The sequence below is a fragment of the Mycteria americana genome, chromosome 25 (assembly GCF_035582795.1).
Source record: "Mycteria americana isolate JAX WOST 10 ecotype Jacksonville Zoo and Gardens chromosome 25, USCA_MyAme_1.0, whole genome shotgun sequence".
Classification (NCBI taxonomy): domain Eukaryota; kingdom Metazoa; phylum Chordata; class Aves; order Ciconiiformes; family Ciconiidae; genus Mycteria; species Mycteria americana.
Genome location: NC_134389.1, coordinates 3,279,378 through 3,292,171, shown reverse-complemented (window position 1 = coordinate 3,292,171; position 12,794 = coordinate 3,279,378). Strand labels below are relative to the sequence as shown.

The 12,794-nt window shown below is 70.5% G+C and overlaps 2 protein-coding genes across 9 annotated transcripts; one reads left to right on the top strand and one right to left on the bottom strand.

The window, feature by feature from the left end:
• Window positions 1-209: 209 nt before the first annotated feature.
• Window positions 210-1,539, bottom strand: CKS1B (CDC28 protein kinase regulatory subunit 1B). The gene is made up of 3 exons (XM_075524783.1): window positions 1,382-1,539; window positions 553-680; window positions 210-486 (listed from the first exon to the last, which is right to left on the bottom strand). The coding sequence occupies exons 1-3, from the start codon at window positions 1,438-1,440 to the stop codon at window positions 434-436; spliced, it is 240 nt and encodes a 79-aa protein (XP_075380898.1). The 5' UTR covers window positions 1,441-1,539; the 3' UTR covers window positions 210-433.
• A 208-nt stretch (window positions 1,540-1,747) lies between these two features.
• Window positions 1,748-12,545, top strand: SHC1 (SHC adaptor protein 1). Of its 8 annotated transcripts, none has more exons than XM_075524780.1 (13): window positions 1,748-1,840; window positions 7,922-8,083; window positions 8,290-8,360; window positions 8,663-8,726; window positions 8,999-9,118; window positions 9,568-9,621; window positions 9,756-9,807; window positions 9,991-10,117; window positions 10,222-10,417; window positions 10,623-10,683; window positions 10,805-10,972; window positions 11,083-11,345; window positions 11,592-12,545. In XM_075524780.1, exons 2-13 carry the CDS (start codon window positions 7,925-7,927, stop codon window positions 11,718-11,720), a joined length of 1,464 nt encoding a protein of 487 aa, XP_075380895.1. In that variant the 5' UTR covers window positions 1,748-1,840; window positions 7,922-7,924; the 3' UTR covers window positions 11,721-12,545. The 8 variants fall into 8 exon arrangements, with proteins under 8 accessions (XP_075380895.1, XP_075380890.1, XP_075380889.1 ...); XM_075524775.1 differs by lacking the exon at window positions 1,748-1,840 and adding an exon at window positions 5,523-5,653 and having other exon boundaries at window positions 10,249-10,417; window positions 10,808-10,972; XM_075524774.1 differs by lacking the exon at window positions 1,748-1,840 and adding an exon at window positions 5,523-5,653 and having other exon boundaries at window positions 10,249-10,417.
• Window positions 12,546-12,794: the final 249 nt, after the last annotated feature.

The window sequence follows — 12,794 nt, the reverse complement described above, 5'->3', positions numbered from 1 at the left end:
CCAGGAGGCCCCCACCCCCTCCCAGGCACCGGGAGACACCCCCACCACCACCACCACCGGGAGGGGCTGCACTGGGGAAGCCCTTCCCTACTTCCCCCCGCCCCGGTCACCGGCAGCACCCAGGCAGGATGCTCTGAGGCACCGGGAGCCTCTCAACACCCCCCCGCCCAGTCCCCCCGCCCCGTGTCCCCCCCACAGCAGGCGGGAGCTCCCAAACATCCATTTATTGAAGCTTCGGGGTGCGCTCAGGCCCCCCGGCACCGGGGCCGAGCCGCCGTGGCAGCGCCCGGCACACGGCACCGGGGGTCACGGGCACCCGCCGGTGAGGCACGGGGCGAAGCCCCCTGGGAATGCCAAGGAGGAGGAGGAGGAGGAGGAGGAAGAGGAGGAAGGTGCCGTCTCAGCTCGGGGGCTTCGGCGGGCCGGGGGTCGCTCACTTCTCCGGCTTCTTGGGCAGCGGCCGGCGGAAGAGCAGGATGTGGGGCTCTGGGGGGACGGGGGCGGTGTCAGGCCGGGTCCCCCGGCTGCCGCCCGTCCCCCCGCGGGGCTCACCTGGCTCGTGGATCATGTAGTGCACCCAGCCCTGGCTCTGCTGCACCCCCAGGTTCCGCCACTCCGACTCCGACAGCAGATGGGTCTTGGGCACCAGCTTGGCGATGTCCTTGGGCAGCATCACGTGCCTGCGCCCCCGCGCCCTCAGACCGGCACCGGGGAGCGGCACCCCCCGGGGACCCCCACCCCCGCCCTGCCGGGGTGATACCCTACCCCCCCCCCGCGGCTGGAGATTCCCCACCGAGGAGCTGTTACCGGGACCACCCCCCTGCCCTGATACGGAGCTGTTACCGGGACACCCCCCGCTCCCTTCACCGGGGATCCGTTACCGGGATAACTCCCCTCCTGCCCCACCGGGGATCCCCCCCCTCCCCCAGCGAGCCGTTAACGGCCTCCTCCCCCACCGGGGAACCGTGAGCGGGACACCCCCCACCCCCCTCCACCAGGGAACCGTTACCCAGATAACCTCCCTCCCGCCCCACCGGGGAACCGTTACTGTCCGTCCCCGTCCCCGTCCCGTTCCCCCCCCCCCCCCCCCCCGGGGAACCGTTACCGTCCGTCCGTCTTCCCCCCCCACCGGGGAACCGTTACCGGGACACCCCCCCCCTTACCAGGCAGGCGTTACCGGGACACCCCGCCCCCGCAGGGAGCCGTTATCGGGACACCCCTTCCCCCCCGCCCTCCCCCGGGGATCCGTTCCCAGGACAACCCCCTTCCCGCCCCTCCGGGGAGCCGTTACTAGCCCTACCCCCACCCGCCAGGGAACCGTTACCGGGCCACCCCCCTCCACCACCCGGGAGGCGTTACCGGGTCCCCCTCCCCGCCTCACCGGTACTCGAACTCCTCGTCGTCGTACTTGTCCGAGTAGTAGATCTGCTTGTGCGCCATGCCGGCGGGCCGCGGTCCGCCCCCTTCCCGGCAGCCCCCGCCGCGCCCCTCGCCTCAGCGCCCCGCCGGGCCGTTGGCACCCCCGCCCCCCACGGCGCTTTCAAACGCCGCCGCCCCGCGCGCCCATTGGTCGGCGCCGCACGGCGGGCAGCGCGTCACGGGGCGGAGCGAGAGCCCATTGGCTGGCGCTCGAGCGGCGGGGCGGAGCCGCAGCGCCTCTTCCCCGCGGGTCGGGCACCGCCCGCTATTGGCCCGCTCGTCACGTGACGGGGGCGCGGTGAGGCCGCGCTGGAGGGCGTGGGCCGGAAGTGAGTGGCGGCGCGGCGGGGGGAGGGCGGGCGGTGCGGGCGCCGCGGCCGCCGGGACCGGAGGAGACCGGCGCGAGACCCATGGTGCCCCGGTGAGCGCGCGGGCCGGCCCGGGGCGGGGGGGCCGCGCCCGAGGGCCGCGGCGGGGTCGGCGCGGCCTTGCGCAGCCCCGCGGGAGCGGCCGGGCCGTGCGGGCTCCCCGGCGGCCGCGCAGGCCCCGGACTCCTGCGGCGGGCGAGGCCCGGCGGTGCCGGGCCGTGCCCCGGGGAGCCCTCGCGGCGGCGGTGCCGCCGGCGCCGAGTCCTCCCCACTCGCCGGCGCGCACCGCTCGCCGCCACTACCTTCTGCGGAGCCAGCGGGGGTCCCGCCGCAGCCGCCCCCGGGGCCCGGCGCCGCTTCCCCGGCGCTGCGGGGGCCGGGCCGCCGTTCCCCGCTGCCTCTGCCTGCCCGGAGCGGGGGAGCCGAGCGGGGGGCTCGGGCCCGGCCCGCTCCTCTGGGCGGCCCAGCCGGGGCCGGAGGCGGCAGCGGTGCCGGGCTGTGCCAGCTGCTCGGTCGCCTCCGGGCCTCGGGGCGACTCCGGTGCCGTGGAGCCCCCGGCGTGTCGGCCGCTGTGCGTGCCCAGGGCCACTCACTGGGCTCCGGCTTGCGTCGCCCCGTCCCGGGCACTCAGGGATGTGTGCCGGTGTGGTACACGGGAGGGAGGCCAGCTCGAGGGACGCTGTCAGGCCTGGGGAAAACCCCCGGACCCCAGACTGGCGTGACCCCCGGGACACCGGCTGGGCTCGGAGGGATCCTCGGCCTCCACAGTGCCTGGGTGCGCCTTCCCGCCGTCCTGCCTTCAGCCCTGCCCCTGCTTCGATGCTTCGGAGGAAGGCAGGGGATGAGCATCCGGAGCAGACCCAGCTGTTGTGGACGGGGTAGATATTCCCCCTTGCAGGCCTTTGCCTTCCCCGCTGGCAGTGTGTTGTGCCTGTCCGTTGCGGGCTGTCCCAGCTTCTCTGGTTGAATCTCTTGCATGGGGTCACCCGCACACTGTGCTGGCCTGGGGAGACCCTGGACACGGGGTCCGAGGAAACGTGACCGGGGCCCTGCCTGCCGGGTTGGCGCTGCGGAAGCCCGTGGGCAAAGGGCAGCTCTCGGCGGCGCTCCCTGGGGACGCTGAGGCCTCGGCCTGTTCCAGAGGGGTCAAAGACGTCGTCTCTTCCCAGCCGAGCAAGGCCTGAGGATCCACCCACAGCCCTTTGGTGGGGGAGCACCATGGCTGGGCTGCCTGTGCCCGCAGGGCAGCATCCCCTCTTTGGGGGGGGGACACAACTGGGCCCCAAGGAGGCTTCAGCGAGGCTGAGCACCCCGGATCGGGGTCCCGATCCTCCTTCCCTGCCGCCAACCTTAGTCCCCAGTGTCCAAAGGGTCTTGTTGCTGCCTTTGCTTGGCAGCGAGTGCCCTGGTGCGGTGCTGCCTGCCCTGCCCAGATCCTCCTTATCTCGCTGCCTCCCGAGCTAATCACGTTAGCACCCGCCTGGGCTCCGGCGCTGCCTTCGCAGGCCCCAGATAAGGGCGCGATTGCTGCAAGGAAGTAAATCATGTTTGCTGCCCTGCACTGCTCGGCTGGCCTGGCCCCGATTGCATCGGCTGGACGGTGGGGGTGGGAGTGGGAAGGGCAGCGGCTCCAGAGCTGTTCGTGCTTCGTTTGCCTTGTTTTCCCCTCGCAGAGCTTCCTGTCCTTCCTGGTTCCCCTCTCGTAGCCTCTTTCCACAACTCCCTTCTTCACCGCTCCCCTGGGGAGGAGGGGGCCGCAGCCCCGGGGGCTCTGCGTGTCCTTTTGCGGCAGGGTGCCAGCCGAGGGGGTGGCGTGTGGGCACTGCCCTCTGGGCTGCCTTCGCTCTCCCCCCTTGCGTGTGGCCATCTGGGCGCTGGTTTTGGGGCCGGGCAGGGATCAGCTCCGACGCTTGTCTTGGGTCATGGAGTGGCTCTCGGTCCCTGACACCGTTAGCTGGTGCGGGCAAGGTCTGAGCAGAGCCAGGCTTGGCCTCGTGCTCTTGCCCCGGCACATCCCAGCTCCGTCATCCCTCGGATGGGAAGCGGGAGGCTTCCCTGGCGCTCTCGCCCCGCGTGTTGGCAGCGCGTCGCGCGGCTGCTACGGCTCCGTCTGCCTGTGGTCAGCGAGGAGGAGCAGGGTCTGCCTCTTGGCGCCAGGGCCACCACCTCGGTGGTCTGGGGCAGGGCTGGCTAACTCCCTGTTTGTCCCTGAACCGCAGGTCAGAGTGCCAGACGAGAGGGGCTGTGTGTTTCTGTTCCCTGCCCAGGGCCTGCCCTGCCCTCCGCCGGCGATGGAGTACGTGGTAAGGACTTCGGTGGAGGGCTAGGTGGCTTCGGTGGTGGATCCTGCCTCCCCTCTCTCCCCGCTGGCAGGGCCCCGGCCTCCTCCCCAGGTCTCCGCTGGCGTCTCCCGGCCTCTCTTCTGAGCAGCGGAGAGGTTGCGCGCAGGAACGCGTAGGTGCTGTGTGATGCTGTCGTGACGTTTGAGGGGGGAAAAAAACCCAGCTGTTGGCTGGATTCGAGCGTTTTTCTTTGCTTCCCCCCTGCCCCAGAGGCTTGGGGGTGGCTCCGCTGCGGCTGCTGTTGGACTGAGGGGGTCTCCCGCCCCGGGCGAGGCGTGTACGTGCAGCAGTGGCCGGTGCGTGGCTGCCTGCTCCTCGCTGCAATTTCTTGCCAAACCACTGGCGTGTTCCAGGTCTCTGACTCAGCTCCCAGTTTGTGTTTCCTGGGAGGATGTTGGGCGCTGGCCCGGTAGCGGGGCCCCGAGCGTCCCCTCTCTGCTCCTCTTCCTCGCCCTGGGCTGTGCACGAAGTCCCAGCCCCAGGCGCCCGAAAGTAGCCTGCGTCCCTCTGCCTCTCCTGCGCGCGGGGAGGATCTGGCCGATCCGGTGCCTCTCCTTGCTGCCGGGGCACGAGGAGCGGCTGGGCCGGGACGTGTCCCGGGAGCTCCTCGGGGGTGGTTGTTCTGGCTGCTCCGCTCGTCCCCCGCTGCAGGGGCAGGAGCTCGCTGCCGGCCTGTCTGGCAAGGGGAAGGGCTGCTGCCTGCTGGATGGGGCTCAAAGGCTGCCTGTTCAGGCAGGGCTGTTGTTCCGTGGCTCTGCACGCGTCTCGGTTTGCCTTCTGTGCTTTGAGCCTGCTGGGAAGGGGTCTCTGATGCCCTGGGGTGGGCTCTGGGTCTGAGGGGGCCGTGGCGGTGGCACCTCTGGTCTCTGAGGGCTGGGAGCGACAATACGTCTTGTCCCCAGCCGGTGCAGGCTGGCAGGGTGACGTGGGCTGGCTGGCCTTAGGAGGTTCTGATAAAATCAGAAATTACTCCATTTTATAAAAGCAGAGGCCTGTCTGAGCAGGGGGCTGCGCCTCCCAGGGTGTGCCAGTCCCTCAGTCCGTGTCGGGGACGGCTGCTCCGGGCCTCGTCACCTGTCTGGGTGACAGCCAGGGCCTGGGATGGTGGGAAGGGGCCGAGGAGACCCCCCTGCTCCTGCGCAATTCCCTCCTGCTCTTATCCCGGCAGGGCCCTGGGAAGTGTCGGGGCTCACGGAGCCCGTGCTGCCGTGCCGGGGGACCCCAGCCCCGCGTCCGCCAGCGGCCGAGCCCTCGTGGGCAAACCCCGCTGCCCCATGCCCGTTCGACGCCGCCCAGCTTGGCTCCCCCCGGCAGCCGGGGGCTGCGGCTGGCCCCTCGCGGGGCTGGCGGCTTCCTGGCTCTCTGGTCCCAGGCTTCCTGCTTTTCTTTAGAGCAGCGGCGCTGCCGGCCACGGGAAGGTCACAGCACCGAGCGGCCGGGGGGCCCCCGGCGGGGACGAGCGCTTCGCGGGACGGCTGGCACGGGCTCTCTGCGCCCGTGGGACCACCGCCGGCGGTGGCTGAGGTGGGGGCTGGTGCTCGCGGAGGCGGTGTGTGCGGCCGAGGCGATGCTCTGGCGCCGGGAGGAGGCGGGTGACGGACCCGCCGTCGTGAGCCGCAGCCCCTCGCGCCGCGCAGGAGGCTATATCCAGCTCCGTCCTGGCTTCCATTTCCCCGTCCCCGTGGCGGCGTGCCAGCGTTTGGGAAGCGGGGCAGGCAGCCGCCAGTGCCGAGCAGTGCCCCGCGGCGGGTCCAAGCAGGGAGAGCCCTTCCCTTGGGCTGGATTTACCCGGTTTTGGTTCGGTGGCCGGTTTTGTGGAGCGCCGGGTGCCTGGGAAGGCCCCAGCCCACAGCGGGCCAGAGGGGTTGGGCGCCGCAGGGCTGCCCGAAATCCCTGCTTCAGCCCACAGGAGGTGGAAGGGGGGAGAGCTCTTGCCCTCTGGGGAGCCTGGTGCGGACGAGGCCGTGGAGAGCAGCGCAGGTGTGGGCAGTGCGGTCGGGTGGCCCGAGGTCCCGCCGGCATGCCGGTGCGTCGAGGACGGGGGAGCAGGGGAGACTTACCCCTGACGCCCCCCACCCGCTGGCTCTGCCCGGCTCCCTGCGGTAGAAGGGGCCGAGGTTTGCCCCCCGGCACGCTCTCGCCACCCGCTCCCGCTAGCTCCGCCTGTGACCTTGATTTTTCTGCTCCAGATAGGCGCTGGGTCCCCACCCCTCGCCGGGAGCCCCTCCTGCGCTGCGCCCCAGCCCGCACGCAGCCCCCGCCGCGGGCAGAGCCTGCCCTGCCGCCCGTGAGTCAGCACGGCCCTTCCGATTAGCGGCAGCCCCTTCTTCTCCTCTCCCGGGAGGAGCCGCCGCTCAGCGCCGGCCGGGATGCGGGAAGCAGCAGCAATTAGCAGTAGCCGCCTCTCCTGCCGGCTCCCCGCTGCAGCCGGGAGCCCACGCTGAGCCCTGCCTCGCCCGGCGGACAGCCCACCTGTATCCAGCTCCCGGGCATCCTCCTCTTCCTCCCACCAGCCCTCCGGGCGAGATCTGCGCCTGGAGCCGCGCTCTCGAAGGACTCGATGTCCCTGCATCCCAGGCGGCCGCGAGCACCGGTGGCATCTCAGCGTCGTGGCCCCCCCGGCTTCGGGTGCCGCTCCCCCCGGCAGAGCCCGGGGAGCCAACGGCGGCCGCCCGCTACCGGCACGTGGGTTGCGTAGCGCTGGCCGCCACAGAAGGACCTTGTTCGCTCCTGGACGGTGCTCGGAACGGGGCTGGGCTGGGCTTGGATGTGCTCTGTGGCTGCCTTGTCTCAGGGCTTTAAATATTCATGCTTTTGATTTCCTCTTAGCGGCTGGCAGCGCAGGGGCTGGAGCGAGCCGGCTGGGGTGGGCAGCCCTGCCGGACCCGGCAGCGGGGCAGAGGGGGCCAGATCCGGCCCTGGCTGAAGACAATGGGATTTGTTGCCGGCCTGGTGCAGGAGTGGCGTGGGGCCGTGGGGCTTGAGGATCTCCAGACCGGGGGCCGCGTTTGCTGAGCCCCCCCTCCCCGAGCCGGCGGCTCCCCGGGGCGTCGCCGCGGCCCCGTTTCCTCCGCGGCGGGAGCGGGGGGTCGCTCTGTCTGGCCGGATCCGCGCATCCTCGCTGACGCCGATCGCGATCGATCGGCTGCAACGGCGCGGAGCTGGGCAGCCCCCGGACACGCTGCCTGGCGTCCCGGGGCCGGCTCTCCCTGCCAGCCATGCCAGGCTGGCGCGGGCCTGGCACGGATCTCGGCCGAGGCTTCTTCTTGGGGACGGCTTCCCGGCGGCTGCAGGCACTCGGACTCTCCATGGGGCCCCCGTGAGACCCGGCCGGCTGCCTCCACCCCGCTGCCGCACGGGCCGGGCCGTCCCCGGCCCTTCTCACCTCTCTCCGGCATGGATCTCCTGCAGAAGAGCAAATACAGCCACTTGCGGAACGAGTCCGTTTCCTCTCTGGAGGAGGCGGTGGGGGGCCTGGGGGTCCCGGCCTCCCCGGTGGAGTCCCTCGCAGGCACGCGGTCTCTGCCTGGCTCCCTGTCCTCCTCCTCCCTCGGCCCCTCGGCGCCTCTCGGGGAGCTCTCGCCCGAGTTGGAGGACAGCCCCACCACCCTCTGCTCCTTCTTCCCCAAAATGGCCAACTTGAAGCTCTCGAACCCCGCCAACCTGCTCAGCCTGCGGGGCTCCTCGGCCGGCAGCAGCCCGGGGGAGCCTGGCCCTGCCGGGACGCTGGCACCGGCACTGGGGGGGGCTGCCGGCCCCGACTCAGCGGGACCTGTCGCTGTCTGTTCCCAGGATATGAACAAGCTGAGCTGCGGGAAGAAGACGCGGGTGGAAGGCGGCCAGCTGGGGGGTGACGAATGGACCCGCCACGGCAGCTTCGTCAATAAGCCCACCCGCGGCTGGCTGCACCCGGATGACAAGGTCATGGGCCCCGGGGTCTCCTACCACGTCCGGGTGAGTGCTGGGGACGTTGGGGGGGCGTGGGAAGGGTCACGGTGGGGATTTGGGGACCTCCTGGCGTGCTCCTTGGGGGTGGCAGGTGGGCAGTGGGATTCCCGGGGAAGTCTCCGCTGTGGAGCCGGGGGGCTCAGGGCCCCGTCCCCGGCTGCGTGGGGAGCAAACCCCAGTGCTGCCCAGGCTGACCCTGCTCTCTCCCCCAGTACATGGGCTGCGTGGAAGTCCTCCAGTCCATGAGGGCTTTGGATTTCAACACCAGGACGCAGGTCACCAGGTGAGCTCTGCCTCTCCCCAGGGGCTGCCACTTTTGGGGGGGGGGGTCCAAGCCCCGCACAAGCCCCTGGTGGTATGTGGGGCTTTCGGTGGGGGCCAGGCTGCCTGCAGCCCCATCGAATATTAACGTCGGCGCGCTTCCCCCGCTTGAAGAGCCGCGGCCGGTGCTGCCCAAGGGCTTTCCGTTTGTCACCCTGTCCCTTCTGCGCTGGTCCCCGCGTCCTTCGCCCCGTGGTTGGGGGTCACGGGGGAACGGAGAGGGCAGCCCCTGGGGGGACTGACACCCTTCTGTGCTCCCCGCAGGGAGGCCATTGGGCTGGTGTGCGAGGCTGTGCCCGGTGCCAAGGGAGCTGTGCGGAGGAGGAAGGTGAGGCTGGGCTGGGAGCTGCCGGGGGAGCACGCTCGGCCATCTGGGCACGGGGCCGAGGGCCGGATCCCAGCCCAGCTGGCCGTGCCCGGGCTGGGCAGCCTGGGGCTCTGGTCTCCCACCGCGGCTCGGGCCAGCGGAGCTCGGCAGGAGCGGTGGGGAGGAGGAGGTGCCTGTCTCCACTGGGGGGGGGGCAGGATGTGCCCTGTCCCCCCACAGCCAGGCTGTGTCCGGCCCAGGGAGCCCTTCCCCATGCTGCCATTTGCCCCCAGCCCTGCGGCCGCTCCCTGAACTCCATCCTGGGCAAGAGCAACCTGAAGTTTGCCGGCATGCCCATCACCCTGACCATCTCCACCAGCAGCCTCAACCTCATGGCTTCTGACTGCAAGCAGGTGAGAGCGCGGAGGTGCCGGGGGCTGGGCGACTGGCTTTGGACGAGCAGGAATCCCCATGTCCCCCACCCCGGGCCCTGCTGGGGCAGGGGATGTCCCCAGCCTCCCTAAGGGATGTCTGGGTGGGCTGTGTGACCTGCTGAGTGCCCACCTCCCCGCAGTCCCCAGGGGTGACGAGGTCGGAGCCATACCCTGCATGCTTTGCAGGACCTGTCCTGGAGACTGAGAGACCCTGGGGCCAGGTCTCCTGGTTTTGACCCCGCTCTCGGTGGCCCTGTTGGTGGCCCAGCCCTTTTGCTGGTGGCCTGTGGCTCATAACCAGGACTCCGGAGGCCTGTAAGCCCCCGTGCTGGGCTAGCCCCAGGAGGAGCGTGGCAGGCAGGAGGTGCCGCCTCCGGCTGGGCGCCAAGGAGCTCGTGGCTGCATCCAACAAACTCTCTGCCTTGCAGATCATTGCCAACCACCACATGCAGTCCATCTCCTTTGCTTCTGGGGGAGACCCGGTGAGTACGCGGGGTCCCCATCCGCGCGTGTCCTGCCCCGTGCTAGGGATCGGTGCCTCCCCTGCCCTCTCCCCGAAGTCTCGGGCACTGCGCTCCCCAGCAGCCCCGTCTCACCGCTGGTGTCTCGCTCACAGGACACGGCCGAGTACGTCGCCTACGTTGCCAAAGACCCCGTCAATCAGAGAGGTGAGGCTGCTGCCGAGGGTCCTAAATGCCAGAGCCCCATTTTGTGGATGTTTAGGTGTGTGGCGGGGAGGGACTGGGTCCCACCGTAAGCTTCCTTACAGCTCTGGGTGCATAGGGCAGGCTGGAGGGGTGGGGAACTCAACGTTGGGGTTCCACGCTCCCATCCCACCGTTCCCTCCCCAGCCTGCCATATCCTGGAGTGCCCCGAGGGCTTGGCGCAGGATGTGATCAGCACCATCGGGCAGGCCTTCGAGCTGCGGTTCAAGCAGTACCTGAAGAACCCCCCGAAGCTGGTGACGCCCCACGACAGGTAAGGGCAGGGCTGTGTGGGAAGGAGGAGGGTGGAAGGGTGTGAAGGAGGAAGGGTGTCCGAGATTGGTTTTGGAGAGGGGATGCAGCCGTGGCTGCTGTCAGCTGCTCATCTGTGCCGTGCCCTCCCAGGATGGCGGGGTTTGATGGCTCCGCCTGGGATGAGGAAGAGGAGGAACCGGCCCCCGATCACCAGTACTACAACGACTTCCCCGGCAAGGAGCCTCCCATCGGGGGGGTCGTGGACATGCGGCTGCGGGACGGGGCTGCTCAGACCCCCAATCACTTGGGGGCCACGCTGGTAAGGCTCTGGGCACGTCCTCGTGGGGAGGCTCCACATTACAAGGGAGATGCAGGGACCCCGACTGGGCCGTGGGCTCTTTGCTCAGGGTTTCTGCCCTACGAGAGCCGCAGCACGTCTCCCCAGCACCTCTAGCAGCCCGGGCTGTGGGGAGCAGGAAGGGACGGGGAGTGCAGCGGGGCTCACCACCCGCCTCTTCCCGCAGCCCGTCGGCCAGACATCCGGCGGGGAGTACGACCCCCGGAAACAGCACGCTCCTGCCCAAGGTAACGTGACGGACGTGGCGGGTCCCCGTCTGCTTTCCTGGACCCCAAGTGCTCTGACAGCGGGCGCTGGTGTGGGGGCCAAGGCAGGCTGGAGCCCTGCTGACCACGGTGCTCTTGGCAGCAGGGAGAGAGAAATACCCGGCTCCGGCGGGCGCGTCCGGCCGCACAGACCTTTTTGATGACCCGTCTTACGTCAACGTGCAGAACATGGACAAAACACGTCAAGCGTCGGCCGCTGGCACCCCTGCGACGGCCAACGGCAGCGCCCAGAGAGACCTCTTTGACATGAGTGAGTGGGACAGCGGCCGCAGCCGCGCCTGGGCTGGGGCGTCCGTCCTGGGCTGGGGGCGGGTGGCCACGAGGTCAGTCCTGGACCCCCCCACTGCTCTTTCCCTGCAGAGCCCTTTGAAGATGCCCTGCGTGTCCCCCCGTCCGTGCCCGTAGGGCTGCCCCCGGCTCAGGTGGTGGCCTCCATGGAGGAGCAGCTGAGACGGGAGCCCTGGTACCACGGGAAGATGAACCGCAAGGAGGCCGAGAAGCTGCTGAAGGTGAACGGAGACTTCCTGGTGCGGGAGAGCACCACCACCCCGGGCCAGTACGTGCTGACGGGCTTGCAGGGCGGGCAGCCCAAGCATCTGCTGCTCGTCGATCCCGAGGGAGTGGTGAGTCCACTTAACGTCTGGGGGACAGAGCTTGGCACGGCTGCGGGGGCTGCAAGAGCCACCGGGGCATTGGGCTTCCCCGCCGCTCCTCGGGGGACGCCTCTGGGCTGGCTTGGGGAACGGAGAGGGCCTGGGGGTGAGGGCTGCTCCCCCCAGGTCGGTGCCCAGCCCCTGGAGGCTTGGTGGCTTTGGCCTCCTGCAGGCATCGGCAGCCTCCCGAGCATCCCTTCCCTGACCCCCCCCCAGGTGCGGACGAAAGACCACCGCTTCGAGAGTGTCAGCCACCTCATCAGCTACCACATGGACAATCACCTGCCCATCATCTCGGCCGGCAGCGAGATGTGCCTGCAGCAGCCGGTGGAGAGAAGACTGTGAGCGCCCGGGGGCCCCGGTGCGCAGCCCCCCGGCCCCGCTCCCTGCCCCAGGGAGCCCTCGGACTCTGTCGGGTGCTCTGCCCGGGGACTGAGTGTGGACTTGGCCGGGGACGACGGGTCCTGTCCCCCTCTGCCAGGAGGAGCTGGCGGCCGCGGGCAGCGTGGTGTGAGCTGCCTGCAGGGCGGGGGGCTGTTCTTGCCAAAGCCCCTGCCTCCTCCCAGCTCCAGCCTTTGCACAGCAGCTCAGCTCCTACCAAAACCCGGCCCCGCTGCCGCGCCGTGGCCGCTCTCGCGCTTACCGGCGTGAGCACGGGCTCGGGGCTGGCGAAGCCGAGCCCGCGCCCGAGCCGGGGGGCAGCCCGGCCTCGTCCCCTGCCCACGGGCCGTGGAGGGGGGGCGGCGGGGGGCTCCGCTCCCCCAAGCACAAGGCCCGGCCGGCCCCACACCGACTGTACCCGATCACTTTACGTGTTAACTCTGTGCCTTGACCCCGCAGGTCCCACACTCTTATGCAATGCCGCGGGGCGGGGGGCCGGGGCCAGAGCCCCCCCCCGTGCTCCCAGCCCCTGCCGTGCCCCTTCCCGGGACGTGCTCCTCTGTCCCCCCTCCCTGCCTGCTCCTCCCCCCTCCCCCCCCGGGGTCCCAGCTGGGCACGGCCGGCTCCGGTAGCCCCGGGGGGGGGCGGCGGGAGGGTCCCCCCCGCCCCTTGCATGCACGGTGTTACTCGCCCCAAGCCAAAGCGCAGCCCTGCCCTCGCACCCCGGGCCCCCCGGCCCCGCTATACCAAAGGAACCGGCAGTTGGTATTAAAGTTGGTATTTCTCTAGGCCCTGGCTGTGTGAGGGGGGAACACCGGCGGGGGAAGCACCGGGGACACCGTCGTCCCCCCCCCGCCCCTGGCGTCGGCGTCGTCCCCGTCCCTTCCAGCGGCACATGGTTCTTTCCCAGCCTCCCCCCCCCCGGGGCCTTGCAGATGGTCCGTCCCGCTCTCCCCTACGGGTGCTGCGCGTGGTCTGACCCGCTCTGCTTTACCCCGCCCCAGCGTCCTGTAGTTGGTCCGTCCCGCTTCTTCCCCT